This window comes from Hippopotamus amphibius, chromosome 1, assembly GCF_030028045.1.
Source record: "Hippopotamus amphibius kiboko isolate mHipAmp2 chromosome 1, mHipAmp2.hap2, whole genome shotgun sequence".
NCBI lineage: Eukaryota > Metazoa > Chordata > Mammalia > Artiodactyla > Hippopotamidae > Hippopotamus > Hippopotamus amphibius.
Window position 1 is genome coordinate 216,414,005 of NC_080186.1, and position 17,387 is coordinate 216,431,391.

General features: G+C 39.6%; 1 protein-coding gene across 1 annotated transcript in view; it reads right to left on the bottom strand.

Annotated features, from left to right (window-relative positions):
• The window catches only part of IQGAP2 (IQ motif containing GTPase activating protein 2), a 228,687-nt gene that overhangs the window by 56,393 nt on the left and 154,907 nt on the right, over positions 1–17,387 (bottom strand). Inside the window, 4 exon segments of the mRNA XM_057740854.1 lie at positions 2,557–2,727; positions 4,553–4,695; positions 9,944–10,111; positions 15,144–15,234. Coding sequence (XP_057596837.1) covers positions 2,557–2,727; positions 4,553–4,695; positions 9,944–10,111; positions 15,144–15,234 — 573 coding nt within the window.

The following is a 17,387-nucleotide window of genomic DNA, read 5'->3' on the forward strand; positions in this document are numbered from 1 at the left end:
TTTCCCACAAAGTGGAATTTCAGCTTTCTTCAGTTCAAGAAATAAAAAAAAATTGTAGCTAACTCTTTTTTCCTGTCTTGATTCTTCTCATCTCTTCCTGGGCCATCCAACTGCCTGGATGTTGGATCCCCACTACCTGTCTTCTGAGTCACCATCTCAATCACCTCATCACTTCAAACACTTGCTGAGCACTTAATAGCTGCATACTGGGCAAAGTCTGTTATGTGAATTATTCCATTTCATCCCCACAACCCTGTGATAAAATGCGTACTTTCACTTTGAGATGAGAAAATGCATTTTAAGTCATCTATTCTTTTCCTTAGCTTTTTCTGTGACTTTTCTCAAGTCCTTCATGTGTTTCAATTATTTTCAGTGTCTGTTCTGCATTCTGCAGTTATAAGTTCACTCACATTCTAGAATGTCATTATTTTTCTTTCTCTCTGTAGCTGTTGGTTATCTTTTCATTTTATCATACTATCTTGTTTCATTAAGTCCATGTGTCTTATTAAATTTCCTAAAAGCAAAAGGAGTTTCAGTATAAATTTTTTTTCTGTCTCCTAGAATGAGAGTTTCCTTAAATATTTACTTCATTTATATTTTACAACTTATATTCATTTTTCTTTTTTTTTGATATAAAATTTTATCTTTGAGATTTTTTTTCTGGCTCAGTTTGTAAATGTAGGCTACTTTAGAAAGGCCTTCTTACCATTCAAAAATAATCTGGCTATATAGATTCTCACTGACCTCGCTCCATGTCTACTTGGGCACCTTCTGAATTGTCCCCTAAGCACCCAAGACAAAGGATTGGCTATTGATGACATATACCCTCTGCATATATCCAGTTTCTTGTGGGGAGACTGAGGGTGGCAGCACAGTGGAGCTGGGGTGTGGCTGCCCTCCGCCTGGGAGCTTTCTCTCTGAATTTGTTAAGACTACTGTGTCTGGGGCTGATGCAGCCAGCTAAGAAGTCTGAGCTGATCCATGGAGGAGAAATCTTCAGATTTCACATCATTCCCCTAATCTGGAGTGAATCAGCCACTTTGGCAAAACATGAGATTAGCAATGATGCCCTTTGGTTCACGGTCTTTTGGTTTTCTGGGTCAGCCCATATTCATCTCCAGGCTATGGCCTGTCTTTAGACCTCATGCCCTCCTTGTTAGAAAACTGTCAGAAGAGGGGGAAAAGAAGCCATTATAGGGTGACTTCATAGTGCAATGGCTTCTTCTTCAATCCTGCTGCTCCACTGAGGTGGGGGGGAAAAGGCTCCAAGTCACTGTTTCTGTCCTTCCCCAAGCTCTCTCTTCAGCCTTGGGTCCTAATAGCAGGCGGATTTTACACTAGAGGGCTCTTCAGAGTGTCTTCCAACTGTTATACAGCTCTGGACAGATTGGACAGCTTGAGGTTGGTCCAAATTGTGTCACACTGGCTAACACTCTTTGAATTTTGTGCCAAAGTAGAGCCTTAGCATCAGTGTGGATGATGCTATATTTAAGATTTTGTTCACTTTGTGTGTTTTGCCTACCATTTAATTAAAGAAGGAATAAACCAGAAAACTCAAGGGTTCACCTAGAGAAATCCTTTGGGTATCAAGTTTATAGAAGAAATTTCTTCAAAAAATTAATCATTCCTGCCTTCTAACATCTTAAGCTCTGAGGAAATTCAGATGTTTGAACACCTATCATATGCAAGACACAAGAATACAAAAGTTTTAAAAACTCATCTTCTGCTCTGCACAGTATTATTGTTAGGTGGGGAAGCAGATAAGTACACCAATGATCACAAAAGAGAAGCCCTTCAAACTTCTAGACTTTCAATTTAGCAAATTTTATAGTTACTGGCCAAAGCAAAAACCCACCACACTCTGCCCATCAGTAACAGTATCACTTTGGATGACAAAAAAGGACAAATACATGGCATTTTGGAAACCAGCGTGGTGGCTGAGAGAAGATGCTAGGGGAACACAGAATAGAAACATCTAAATCTGGCAAGTTCCTCTCCTGTCAACCAGAACGTTTGGACAAGTCATGCAAGCTTAAGAACAACTCACAGCTAAAAGGCTGGGAATGAGGATGCCTCTTTCGGGCCTGAATGAAGAATGAGAGATTATATAACAGAGAAGATACTCCCAGAGATGCTACATCTATTTCATGAGCTCTTCTGTTCTTCAGGCTACAAGAGCGTAGAAACTCAGAAGCCACTCAACATCCACTAACCACTAAAAAACCAATTCGAAAGCATCCAAGGCCAGATAGGAGGTGACACAAGGATATCCAGCTTTTTAGAGAAACAGGATTTCAACTCTGATCTCAGGTATTCCCTTGACTCTGACTATTCACAGCATCCTGAATACTTTCCAGAAGACCACAGGTGAAAAGTCATTCAGCATCCTTCCCATCTCAGAGCCTTTAATAAAGCTGACTCAGGGGCACTGATTAAGGACAAAATCTACAGTCAGATTTGTTTGTTAGAATGCTGATGGTTGACTGCCTTATTATCAAATAAAACATTTTCATGGAATATGAGTTTTCTGCAACGAGTGGTAGGTGACTCCCATACCTGTATTTTGATCACACGCTCTTCTTGTTCATACAAAAATGCTTTCCTAGCTTCATACTCTTTCCTAAGGAGGGGTCCTGAGGTTGTGGCTTGAAAGCGCAGAAGCATATCTTCGGTAGCAGACCACATCTTCTCACGAATGTAATCTGCTGTGACTTCCTCAATAATGTCCTGGCAAGAGATATTTCTTATAGTTACACTTCACACATCAGGTGAAAGCAGCACAGAGAACAGCTTCTGGAAATTTTATCTTTCAGAAAATAATCTGGATAGCTCTTTCTGGCTTGGTGTCAAAACATTTGACCAGAGCCGAGGGATGGACTGGCTCAGCTTCTTTCTAGTGACAGGGTTTTGGAATCCTCTGAACTTTGGGCGGAGATGGTATGAGAACGTGGTTGAACGGTCTCAGGATTTGGAGGTGGAGATGTACAGATGATGCTGGCAGGGACCAGGAGTGCGGCCTGGGCTCCTCAGAGCGTAAAAGACACAAGGATGATTACAGTAAGAGTCTGCATCGCCTCCTCCCTCTGTTGAGGGGAAGACTGCAGTGCCCATGAAGTCCCTGGGCTTTTCTTGCCCAGGCCAGAGGAGGCACACCCCAGCACGAGTTGGGGGAAACTCAAAATAAATTTGGAAGAAAAGAAAAGACCTGGAGCAGAAGAAAAGGGTGTGGGAGAGGAAAGATAAGCGCTACCATGGGCAGACAGGGAAAATTAGATGAATGGGAAAAAAGGAAGAAGGGGGATTGCGAGAAGTCTTCATGTGGATGATGAACTGGGTTTACTTTTATGTTCTATGAGAGACGCAAGCAAAGACTGGACTAACTTCTATGGTGGATGCCTCTTATTCAGTGTGACTGGACTCAATGGATGGTTAATTTAAACAATTAAAAGTGAAATCATATAAAAGATGCATAAATACTTTTAAGAGAAGACATATGTATATTCTTGAGTAAATTCAGTAATTTCAGATTGACTAGAATTTTTTTTTTTTTTAACAGCATAGACCCTCCACTTTTTATTAATCCTGATACTCCACAAAGTTATACCTAAGGCATCTTTGGGTGTCACATGAGCAGTTTTGGGCTCTGAGTTTTAACCCTTCAATGCTGCTTCTTCACAGTTTGACATATCCTTTCAGTGATAGCATATGGTTTTTAAGTATTGGCCATAATTTCATTTTTCAACAAAGAGGCACTAACAGTTCATTGCCACAATGCTATTTTTCTGTAAACTGTGGAAAGTTTACACATTTGAAATTAGTTAATATGTTTTTCACTATCTTCTTGTCATTCAGGGTTCCTGTGACATTGTCATCCCCAAGCCAGTTTTTTCTCTGAGTTTTAGTAAATACAGCACTGGTGATTCTGTCCACAGTACTGCTGTCCTGCAGTATCTCTGATGCTGGTGACTGTGAACAGTGCTATAAGATCTACATTTGTAAGTTCTATGTTTTTCAAGACGAAACTCAATTATTAGAAGATTTTCTCTTTAAACACATTACAACGCCTGGATCAAAGAGCAATTTTCACATCTTCTGGGTCCAACTTTTGGTCTCAAGTCCAAAGCAATTTTGGTGAACATTCCTTCAAGAGTATTTCTCCCGGGGAAGCTTTAAAGGAATTATGTATCTTTGTTATAGGTTGAGGTGGGAGTGGGGGGTTGAAATTAGACATTTTGAGTACTGATAACCAAGGAATTAAAACTAATTTGGTGTTAAGGAAAACCTGAGATTGATTGCTTAGGAAAATCTGCTACCCTAAAAAACCTCCAAGAGCTTTATTCCCCTAGTTCTGTTTGGTGTTGCTCTGACATAGAAAACATTCTAAAAGTTAGTAACCATGCAGCTCCATCCAACTGCAGTTCATGAAGACTTTACTCCATATCCAGTCTTCAAATAAATTAGTTCTCCCCATCGATTGCATGATTCAAAAATAGAAAAGCAACCACACTTATCTTTATATAGTACACTTTTCCATCAAACACCAATCCCCTACCTCAATTTCTTTTCCTGTGAGCCATGATTCTTTAAGCAAGCAGGATTCAGGTGTGACCCAGGAACTCTCTTTTGAATCAATGTTGTAGTAGTAATCATATTTCTCTTGCAGGGTGAGTTTGAGCCATGAACCTTCAGTAGACACTAAAGAGAAAGGTTTGTTAAATTCCAGAGAGGGACATGGAACCTTTCAATATTAATGTAGTTTCTTCAATAAGTAAATTAATTGAATGAATATGTTTTCCACCAGACATTCAGATAGTCCAAGTTAAAATCATTAGCAATGGACTCATTCAATGGAATGAATTCTATCTATTCAATGGTGGCTCCCTGCTAAGTCAAAGAAAAAGGAGGAGAGAGTGATGTCTAACGCTAGCTCTGTAAACCAAATTTTTCATGAGGATGAAAAGAGTTGCAAATGGCCAACAAGAAGGAAAAGCAGGGCCTTCCCTGGTGACACAGTGGTTAAGAATCCGCCTGCCAATGCAGGGGACATGGGTTCTATCCCTGGTCCAGGAAGATCCCACATGCTGTGGAACAACTAAGCCCGTGTGCCACAACTACCTGAGTCTACTACATGTCGCAACTGCTGAAGCCCGCGTGCCTAGAGCCTGTGCTCCGCAACAAGAGAAGCCACTGCAATGAGAAACCCATGCACCGCCATGAAGAGTAGCCTCTGCTTGCCACAATTAGAGAAAGCCTGTGTGCAGCAGTGAAGACCCAACACAGCCAAAAATAAATAAATAAATAAATAATAAAATAAATCTTAAAAAAAAGAAGGAGGAAAAGCAAACAAGGATGGATATACCAGGTAGATGTGAATAGCACTATAAGTAGACAGGGGAGACCAGTGAGGAAGAATCATCTCTGTTTAGAAAGTCTTCCAGCAACCTCTTTGAAAAGGAGTGACCTACAAAGGCTTTGACCAATTATTTGAGGAGGACCCATTATTTAACGATCTGCATTCAAGCAAAGCAGAAGTGACTCATCTTTGCAGACAACTTCATCCAATGCACAAGATGGCATACGCAACCACTGAGGTCACTAAGTAGGAAAAAGGAAAATTCCTGGTTCCTCTGACTCATCTTGCTCTACACAACCACACAACATCAGAAAAAAAATGTTGAAAGGACTTAATTTGTGGGGGAGGGGGTGGATAGTAGGAAAAAAAAAAAAAACTATGGCAGTCATGGCTTAAATTGGTCAAGAAGAATATCTCCTTACGAATCCATGCGCTGTACTTCCTATTTAGAAATCTGTTTATTTTGTTGAATGGTTGTGATTCTTGTCCCAGATCAGAGAGCTAAAAACAACAATAAAATAAAAACAAAAACCTCTGACCAAGCTAAGCCAAGTGATGCCAAATGAGCATGAGACTAATTGCCTTCATAGGTAAATTAAAGTTCGAACGAATTTCCTCAAAGAATATTTAAATGGATTCAAATATCTAAGCAGAGATAACTTTAAGACCCTTTAATGTGTGTTGATTCTTTATTTGGTCTTTAATGCCCCTCAACTGTTCTGTCAATGCCCAGGAACAGAGAAATATATCTCTTCAAATGGGCTGTCAGACCAGCTGCTGCCTGTTTAGAAATGCTCATCTACTAGAAAATATATTGTACAGTCAAATTAGGATGATCACAAGTAATCATAATATTTTCAATCACCAACAGTTGTCGGATTCACAAGTGCTTTCAGAAGAATGAAAACCCTTTTTAAGGCAAGTCTCTCAGTGGGAAGGAAAGAAAGCAAATAAAGATGGTGAAAATGGGTATTTTCTTTTATTTTCATAAGAACTGAGAAATAAAAAGTTCCTAGTTGGTTAAAAGCCGACTGCACTGGCACTGTAAAGCTTTATTTGAGTTGGGATGTCAGTGGATAACAGAAAAAGAGAATTCTATAACTTTCACATCAAGCATGAGTTTAGAGTCAGGTCAAAGGCTGAGGAGGGCATCTCCAGAACAGGGGAAATGTGGTTTGTTACTTAGGGAAAAGACTAATTAAGGGCCTTTGAGGAACCATAAAAGAGAAAGATTCCAGTGACTTAAGAGATGGTGAGCATTCTATAAGGAGGCATACTTTCTAGATGCCTTCCACACAAAATCATACCTATATAAGACCTAAACTGAGCTGTAAGGCTGAGTGATCTACCAAAGAGTGAACACTTCAGTTTTGGAAAAAAAAGACATCCTAGAAGCAGAGGTGAAAAAGGTAAGAATAAATCATCCTGTTCACTCCCCCAAACAATATTCTCAGCTCTACTGGGAATGAAAGTTAGTCTTTAATTGGCTAGAAAGCTTCTCCTCTTCCTTCTAGAACTGGGGTTGGCAATCTTTTCCTGTAAAGGGCCAGAGAGTAAATATTTTCGGTCTTGTATGCTACAGGTCTCTCATACAGCTACTCGACTCTGATACAGCAGCGTGAAAGCAGCCAGAGACAGTACATAAATTAATAGGTGTGGCTGGATTACAATAAAACTTTATTTATAAAACAGGTGGCAGCCTGAGAACTCACTAAAAAACTATTATAATACATGTCCAACAAGGTTGCAGGATACAAAATCAATGTACAAAAATCAATTTTATGAAAACATGTCCACACAAAAACTTGTACACAAATGTTCAGAGAAGTATTATTCAGAATAGCCAAAACTGGAGAAAAAAAATCCACATTCTATCAACTGATGAAGGGGTAAACAACATGTGGCATATTCATACAATGGAATATTATCAGCCATAAAAAGAAATGAAGAATTAATACATGCTACAACATGGATGAACTTTGAAAACATGCTGAGTGAAAGAAGCCAGACACAGTATGATCTCACTTATATGAAATGTCCAGAATAGGCAAAATCAGAGACAGAAAGTAGATTAGTGGTTACCTGGGGCTGAGGGTTGGGGGTGGGGAGCAATGGCTAATAGGTAAGAGGCTTTGTTATAAAGCAAATATTCTGCACTAAACTAGTGGTGTTGGCTGTACAAGTCTTTGAGTGTACTAAAAACTTCTGAATTACACACCTTAAGAGTGAATTTTATGGTATGTAAATTATATCTCAATAAAAAAATCAAGTGTATTTCTATATGTTTGCAATAACCCCAAAATGAAATTAAGAAAACAACAATGGTATCAAAAATAATAAAATATGTAGGAATACATTTAACTAAAGAAATGCAAGCCCTATACCCTGAAAACTACAAAACTCTGTTGAAAGAATTAAAGACCTAATTAAAAGGGAAGACATACTATGTACATGGATTAGAAGACTTAATATTGTTAAGAGGGCAATAGGCCTCAAACTGATCTATAGATTCAACAAACACAATCCCTAACAAAGTCCCAACTCTTTTCTTTTTTCCAGAAAAAAAAGAATCTAAGGTATCTCCTAGGTTTCTAAATTGGCTATCTGGGGATGTTTTTCTCCACTGACTAGAACATAGCACTTGGGAAGAAGAGTAGGCAAGTTTAGGGAAGAGATTAAATTAAGTTTGGGCCAAGATGGATTTGAAATTAGGAACTCACCCCCTGCATAAATACCACAGAAACTATCACCTTCAATAAGTGGTGCTGGGAAAACTGGACAGCTACGTGTAAAAGAATGAATTAGAACACTTCCTAACACGATACACAAAAATAAATGAAATTAGAACACTTCCTAACCCCATACACAAAAATAAACTCAAAATGGATTCAAGACCTAAATGGTCTAAAAATGGTACTGATGAACTCAGTGACAAGAACAAGGATGCAGATACAGAGAATGGACTGGAGAACTCGAGGTACGGGAGGGGGCGGGGGGTGAAGGGGAAACTGAGAAGAAGCGAGAGAGTAGCACAGACATATATATACTACCAACTGTAAAATAGTCAGTGGGAAGTTGTTGTATAACAAAGGGAGCCCAACTCGAGGATGGAAGATGCCTTAGAGGACTGGGGCGGGGAGGGTGGGGGGGACTCGAGGTGGGGGGAGTCAAGGAAGGGAGGGAATATAGGGATATGTGTATAAAAACAGATGATTGAACCTAGTGTACCCCCAAAAAAATAAAAAAAAAAAATTAAAAAAAAAAAGACCTAAATGGAAGGCCAGACACTATAAAATTCCTAGAGGAAAACAGAGGCAGAACACTCTATGACATCCATCAAAGCAAGATCCTTTGTGGCCCACCTCCTAGAATCATGGAAATAAAATCAAGAATAAACAAATGGGACCTAATTAAACTTAAAAGCTTTTGCACAGTGACAGAAACCATAAACATGACAAGAAGACAGCCCTCAGAATGGGAGAAAATACTTGCCAACGGAGCAACGGACAAGGGATTAATCTCTAAAATATATAAGCAGCTCATGCAGCTTAATACCAAAAAAGCAAATAACCCAATCCACAAATGGGTGGAAGACCTAAACAGACATTTCTCCAAAGAAGACATGAAGATGGTTAACAAACACATGAAAAGATGCTCAACATCACTAATCATTAGAGAAATGCAAGTCAAAGCCCACAATGAGGTATCACCTCACACCGGTCAGAATGGCCATCATCCAGAAATCTAGAAACAATAAATGTTGGAGATGGTGTGGAGAAAAGGGAACTCTCCTGCACTCTTGGTGGGAATGTACAGCCACTATGGAAAACAGTTTGAAGGGTCCTTAAAAAACTAAAAATGGAACTACCATATGATCCAGTAATCCCACTACTGGATATATACCCAGAGAAAAACATAAGCCAAAAAGAAACATGTACCATAATGTTCATTGTAGCACTATTTACAATAGCCAGGACATGGAAGCAACCTAAATGCCCATCAACAGATGAATGGATAAAGAAGATGTGGCATATATATACAATGGAATATTACTCAGCCATAAAAAGGAATGAAATTGAACTATATATAATGAGGTGGATAGACCTAGAGACTGTCATTCAGAGCGAAGTAAGCCAGAAAGAGAAAAACAAATACCGTACGCTAACTCATATATATGGAATCTGAAGAAATGGTACTGATGAACCCAGTGACAGGGCAAGAGTGGAGATGCAGATGTAGAGAATGGACTTGAGGACACGGGGCTGGGGTTGGGGGGTAGGGGGCGAAGGGGAAGCTGGGATGAAGTGAGAGAGCAGCACAGACATAGATACACTACCAAATGTAAAATAGTGGGAAGTTGCTGTAAAACAAGGGGAGATCAACTCCATGATGGGTGATGCCTTAGAGGGCCAGGACAGGGAGGGTGGGAGGGAGTCGCGGGAGGGAGGGGACATGGGGATATATGTATAAATACAGCTGATTCACTTTGATGTACCTCAAAAACTGGTACAAAAGTGTAAAGCAATTATATTCCAGTAAAGAGCTTAAAAAAGTGCGATTTAGTTTGTGCTAAACAATGAAGAAACTTACCATTTTTAGATTTTTGCTCTTTTGCCTTCGCAAGGGCGTCATGGTACCTGTTGGCACATTCGGGGATTACATCGTTCGTGTTAGCAAAGGCAGACTTCAAAACAGACAAAATATCACTTTGCTCCTCCTTCTCCAAAAATTGATTAACATCAACGACCAGTGTAATCCCTGGGTAATGAAAAAAATCAATGTTTCTGTTAATTGTTATCTTTTACTCACCCTAGAGGCATGCAAAGATATAATTCAGTCTTTTAGGAGTATGTACCACATATGCCCGAGACAGTTACCAACCGCTCAGGTTTCAAGAGGAATAAAATTCCATAGGAGCACTGTTTATCAAAAATCGCAGTATTTCCTGGTCACTCTTGTGTGATATCAAGGCACTAGGCTGTGCTCACTGTGGTGGTCTGTGAAACGGGGTGGACACACATCAAAAGCAGGTATGCAGCCCTTATGCAGGTCACTAATCAGTATTTGAGAACTAGCTTTATGAGACACGTATTTATTTTAGAACAAGTAAAATGCTATCTAAACCATAGAAACCCTGACATTCTCTGGGATAGTGCAAGTATACTTTCAAGATTGTCCTTAGCAACCTGAACGAGTGTTCTAGAAAGGTAACAGGCACAATTGTTGGATATATATAGTGGAATCCAGAAACAATTTCAGAACCAATTTAGATCTAGAAAGCATGTTATCCTGTTTCACATTTCTGCCTCTCCCCACAAATATAAGCTCTTTGGACTCTTGGTTGCCTCAAGAAAGTTAACATGGTGAATCCTTTACCATCTACTGTAGTGCCAGGTAAGAGTATTCTGGCCCAACCAAAGGATCTAATGTCTTCACAAACTATAAATGCACTGAGTTAGAAAGGTAGGAAAAAAAAAAAAGGAAGAAACCAGGTTAAAATACTTTCTAGATGAAAAAACATCTTGATGAAAAGAAGAGAGATGGATTTTTTTTTCTTTCTTTTTAAACAGACACGTCAAACTCTACCATACAAACGCTAAATGGTGTATTGCTGTCATCAAGTTATGTTCACGTGCACAGAAGTGTGAAGGCTGATGTGGTAAGAAAAACAGAGTTTGACTTTCAACAACCATGAGTCCAAGTCATACAAATCTGGAGGAGCACGTGAAGAGTAAAGACCTCCCGCGGCCAACTCCAGTTCTTGCGGAACAAAAGCTACAGCAGTAGGTTCTTTCGCACCTAGCAGTTATTGGGAACAGGTGGGCTGTAACCACCTCCGACACTCCCCTTTCTCTTCTCCAGGAAAGCTCTGCAGAACAAGAAAAATGCAGTACTAGTGTTGGAGCTGTCTGTGGTCTGAGAGAAGTTGAGAGAACACAGAAATGACAAAGGGTCCTCACATGAATTATATCTGATAGCTTCATCAAAGCCAGTGAAATGCTATTGCCCTTAAAAGATGGGTATTATGCAGGTATACATTTCTTGCAAGTGTATGTATTGATGTGCAAGCGATGGGTCCTTGGGTTCATCTTCCAGGCAACTGAAGTTGACTCCTTAGGTACCAACATTTACCTTCCACGAAAATCTAAAGCCCTGGGAAAAACCGTAACAGAACGGTTTCTATTCTGCTCACCATTTTACCCACAGTCCCTGGTACACATTAGGTGCTTAATGTTTGCTGAGAGTGCCAAGAAGAGTCCTTCATGTCATTAAAATTATACTGTGCTGTAATACAGTGAGTGATAATTTCAGGGACTATGGAGGTGTTGGGGCTACTTTGCTCCTGCACTAAATGGCCTCAAACTCCTTTTCAGTTTTCCTCTAATGTCACCGTCAGTTATCACTTCTCGCTCCTGTCTGAGTGCCTGCATAGGGCAGCCCAAACACCTAACTTCTTGGTAAGTCATGGCTTCTCAGCTGGGAAGAGACACAACCAAGAGATCAGCCTTATGCCTAAGATAAGAATAAACAGGCTCTTTGCAAAGCAGAAATAGAGACACAGATGTAGAGAACAAACATGGACACCAAGTGGGGAAAGCGGGGAGAGTTGAGGGGGAATGAATTGGGAGATTGGGATTGCCATATATGCATTACTAATAAGAAAAAAAAACCAAATTGTACACTCTAAATATATGCAGTTTATTGTATGTTAACTGTATCTCAATAAAAGTTCTTAAAAAAAAATAGAGCAGAACGGAGACCCTAACTCAAAAAAAAAAAAAAAAAAAAGAAAAAGAAAAAGAATAAACAGGATCAAAGTAGCTGTCCAAGTGGCCCCAACTGAGCTGAGAAAATCAGTTATAGTGCACAGGCTCTGAGACGTCTATTTTGATTGCTTTTTTCTTAATCCATGGGTTGCGATTAAATTCCAGATAGTTGAGAATGACAGATAAATGATACTCAGAAAGTCAGGTATGTTTCTGCTACAGAACAAATGAAGAAACCTCCCCCCAAATCTCCTAAGAGATCCAAAAATATGTTTGCTTTATGTCTTTTTTTTTTTTTTGCCACACCACATGGCATGTGGAACTTCCCTGACCAGGGATCGAACCTGTGCCCCTTGCAGTGGAAGCGTAGAGTCTTAACCACTGGACCACCAGAGAAGCCCTCCTTCATGTCTTAACCCATATACCAAAGCGTTTCCTTAAGACATGCATTCTCAAAACAGGTGATGTAACCCCCAGTAGGGTAAAAATTGGTTCTTAGGAGGAGAAAGTAAAAAATCTTTTTATGTATAAAAGCACAGCTCTACATATGACAAATAAACAAGTATACAATATATCTGTGGTATGAAAATGTCATGGGAAAGAGAATCATGGGGGAAAAAAGTCTAGAAAGATTCCTCAGGGTGCAATAATGGAAGAAGGCTGAAAAACATTGCTCTAAGGAGTCACAAGTGGAGACAAACCTACTTTAAGAAAGGAAGATGCTCCAGTGAAAATGGACACTGGGCCAAAAGGAAGGAGGCTCGAGTTACTCTGCCCTTTCAAATCTTGCCTGCGGTAAAACACAGGGGCCCACACATTTTCTTGTATCAAATTATCTGGGAGTGGGTTTAATAATTGCAACAAGTGACCAGAATCTGTTTTTAAGTCTTCATATGAAGGATGAAGAATGCTTTTAAAAGTAAGATTAAATTCCTTGTTGAAAAAACTGGAAGATTCTCATCTCAGTGTAAGAATATAGATGGTTTTATCTTCAGAACATCTATTTGTTTTTATATATCATAGAGGACACTGTATCAACTCTTTCAGGGGACAGGATGGAAGCAGAAGACAGGATTTTAATTGTACAAGTGTGGAGTACAAAATCACACACACATTTGAGAAAATTTCTTATATTCATAGTAAATACAACCATGAGTCTCAGGAAGATCAACTTAACATCTGCAAGCCAACGTACAGAAAAAGGAATAAAATAACTTCTAAACTGGTTTGATCTTTAAGAGGAAAATCACAACCCTTTTAGTCTATTTGAGTGCCCGTATGATAATCTAACTTCTTAAAAGTGTTTCTTCAAACTACGGCTGCCTTCGGTCTTACATATAAATTTAAATCTCTTGTGTACACAACTCAATTTTATTTTTTCTTAAGGATTAGAGTGCTAGAACGGAAGGACTTCAAAGATCCTAAGGGTATAAAAATTCAGGTTGGAGAAATACACATATTTTTCCAGGCTAAGGAAATAAAAACCAGATGTTCCTCACAGATGCCTGCAACATTTAAAAGCACATCTTGGGAGCAAGAATAGGCACCTCAACAGCATTCTATGACCTGATACAACAGGCTGGATTTTAATTATGTCATGAATGGACAGGTTAACGAACTACACCTTTAGGAATCTTATTTTAATTTATGTAGATTACTTATATATGTAGAGTGTCAGCATATCCATCTTGAAGCTATTTTAGATTGCTATGTGAATTTTGTTATTATTCCTCTATGAAAACAGATGCTTAAAAAAAAAACTATCATTTGAGCCAACGTGGGCGTTCTGCCAATTGCTGAGTATGTCTATTCCTTTTAAGCATTTTGGATCTGGGGAAATAATCCTAGGGTGGGTTTGAGGACCCACTAGACCCACTATGAGATGGACCTGAGCAATGCCTCATTGATCATCTGACCTCCGTAAGCCCCTCCCCTGACTGGTGGACCACGGTGAAGTTCTGGGTCTCCTGGAATTAGTGTCAGTTCAGAGCCAGTGTCCAGTAATCTCTGAAAAGTTTATGTCCTTTCCCCCCAGCACAGTCACCACAGTTGGGTATAACATGTTGGTAGTGTAGCAGGGTCCTTCCCAAGGGGACCCAGCCCATCCTTCATTCAAAGGGGTTCTGGGTCTGTAGATGGCTCAAGTCTGGGAATTGATGGAGGGACCATGACTTTCTGTTTTTTATGATTCAAGTTATACTTCTACTCACCTGACCTAGAACCCTCCTTCCACTTGTACAAATCAAGTAAGAAATTAGTAGACTATCTGCCTATTTCGCTTCCAGGAACACTGTGATCAATTAGCAAATTCCACAGTTGTCTGTGAGTCTGAGTATTCTAATTCCTGCTTTGAGTCTGCGCTCCATGACAGCAACCGCACCCACTGTCTTTGGTGATTAAGTGCTGTCCCCGGCCTCTGTCAGCCTGCCCTACAGGTTTTGGACTTGCCAGCCTCTCCACAACTGCATGAGCCTACTTAAAGTAAATCCCCTCTTTCTTCCTCCATATATATGTGTGTATAGATAGATAGTACGCATACTGTATACCTTTTAGAGAAACAGAGTATATACGGCTACATATATAGTTCCGTTTTTTCCCAGAGAAAAATATATATGTAGTTCTTTTTCTTTGGAAAACCCCAACTATTACAATGGAAGGCATGGAAGGGAGGACAGGCATTTATTAAGCAGAAATGACCTACTTTTCTAAGGATCAAGATAAAAGGACTTGATAACACTATAAATTGAAGAACCGAGAATTTATTTTTTGCCTCCTGGATTCTGTTCAGCAACAATCTCAAATTTTGCTGGAGACAGTACCTACCCACGAAAAACAGTGCAACTGACCAATCTTATTTTTGTATAAATACGCATTTAAGAATTAAACTTGGTAAGAGCATCCGTATCTTTTTAGAAGTTAAAAATGGCATACTTAAAAACAATTAGGAATTAAAATAAAAATTCAGGAACATAACCAGATGCAAGCAAGGCAGGCTGGGGCAGCGGAAGGAGGTGAGGGCTTACATTGTTTTGCTTTGTCCGTGTCCTGGTTGGCCTCATTGACCGCATGCTGTATCTCATCCAGCCAAAGAATTTTAGAAGCACTTTGAGGGTCCTGAGAATATGGTCACAGAATAAAAGAAAGAACAGTGAATGATGATGAAACAGAATTAGTAACAGCTTTCTAGGAGTCACTTTATTAAAATCTCCACAAACGTTATTAATATCGCCACAAACTTATTTAGCAACTACCCAGCATGGCCACATACTGTATGAGCTACTGATGAACAAAACCCTGTTGGACCACTTCTTCCTTCTCCACGTCCATCCCTTTAGTCCAGCCTCACATCATCTCTCACTGGACAGCTGCATCGATCTCCTATTTCCTTTTGTTGCTTCCAAGTTTGCCTTTGACCACAGCGGTCCCCTACAGATGATCTCTCCAAAAGGGACAGCCCATCACACCACTCCTCTACTTAAACTCCATCAAAAGGTTTTCCCCAGCAGTTTGAAGGAAACAACACTCCCTTCCCATGGACTGTGGGGATCTAACCATCTGGCCCTGCTGATCACATCACCAGCCTCCTTCAGATCACATCATTCTACCCAAGCTGCAAGGCTGTTGGTTTTTTCTTATCATTCAGGCCTTAATTCAAATGCCACCTCTTCAAAAAAAAAGTCTTCTCTGGCTACGCTAGTCAATCAAATACTCTCTCCGCCAATCACTCAGTGACTGTGGTTCCCAAGGTGGCCCAGGGTGTCACGGAATACTTTCAATTTGTGAGAAACAATGATACTTGAATTTTATCAGACACAGGGACAAATATAAGAACAAAAATATACAAACAGAAACATGGTGATGGGCCTCAAGGAGCTAATAATTTAGCAGGAGAGAAAGATACATCAAAAATTATAATTATTGGGTAAACAACAAGGTTCTACTGTATAGCACAGGGAACTATATTCAATATCCTGTGATAAACCATAACGGAAAAGAAAAAATATATAATTATAATACAACGTGATCAGAGCAATATTTGCTGTAGATACACAATTTAGACACAGCCAAGAAGAGATTAATTTATATTAAGGAGTGTTGAGTTGCAAAAGGAGAAAAGACCAAGTAGTTAAAGATAGCTTCAGAAAGGAAGTGGTAGCAGCAATAAAATGGTATTGAGTTGGACTTCCCAGGTGGTGCAGCGGTTAAGAATCCACCTGCCAATGCAGGGGACATGGGTTCGATCCCTTGTCCAGGAAGATTCCACATGCCGGAGCAACTAAGCCCATGTGCCACAACTACTGAAGCCTGAGCACCTAGAGCCCATGCTTTGCAACAAGAGAAACCACTGCACTGAGAAGCCCACGCACTGCAACGAAGAGTAGCCCCGCTCTCTGCAACTAGAGAAAGCCTGTTCACAGCAACGAAGACTCAACGCAGCCTAAAAAATAAAATAAATAAATTTTTTAAAAAAGGTATTGAGTTATCTTTACTAATTTTTACTTTTGGGTTGATTCTGATGATCTTACTCCAAATGTGGTGCTGATAATTAAACAGGACTTTCAGACAGCAACTGCATTTCACATAAGCTTGTCTAAGATTACAAGTAAATTTTGTTATCGGTAGAAATCAAATATTTTCAAAGATGAGACATTTCATTTTTAAAAAGTGGGAACATTTGTAGGAATAAGAATTTGTAGGAATAAGTGTCATGTACTATAGCCTAAAGCAAGACTGTGATGAACAGAAGGTAGCTCACTGGAGCCATGGAGAACCAGCTCCATCATTTAAGACTCAAGAAGGATGAGGGGCAGGAAGGAGAAATAACATTCACCAGCTTCTTTGGCAGGATTCAACCCTATTTCCCTCAGAGCTTAATAGGAGGTAATATGCATGGACAGGGCTCTGAAAAGGAGACAAAGTATCTGCTATTTCATCCTGTAACATTCAGACTAATGAAGACCATTGAGGAAGGCTTGGTTCCTGCTTCCACAATCACCTCTAGCTAGATCTGCCACATGGGAACTATCAGCTAATAAGATTTTCCTTTTTTGGGGAGAATGGATGTGGAAGGTTCAAACAGGAAGCAAGATGGGAAGTTGAAAACTAGAAGAGGAATGAAGAGATGGGAATAGGAAGTATTTTTCCTCTGCTTCTAAGCCAAAGAGAAGCCCAACCATTACCCAAGGTACAGCCTAAAAACTAAGCTCCACACAAATTCATTTCTATCTTTCTCAGGTTTTTTTTTTTTTTTTTTTGAAGGGTATTTA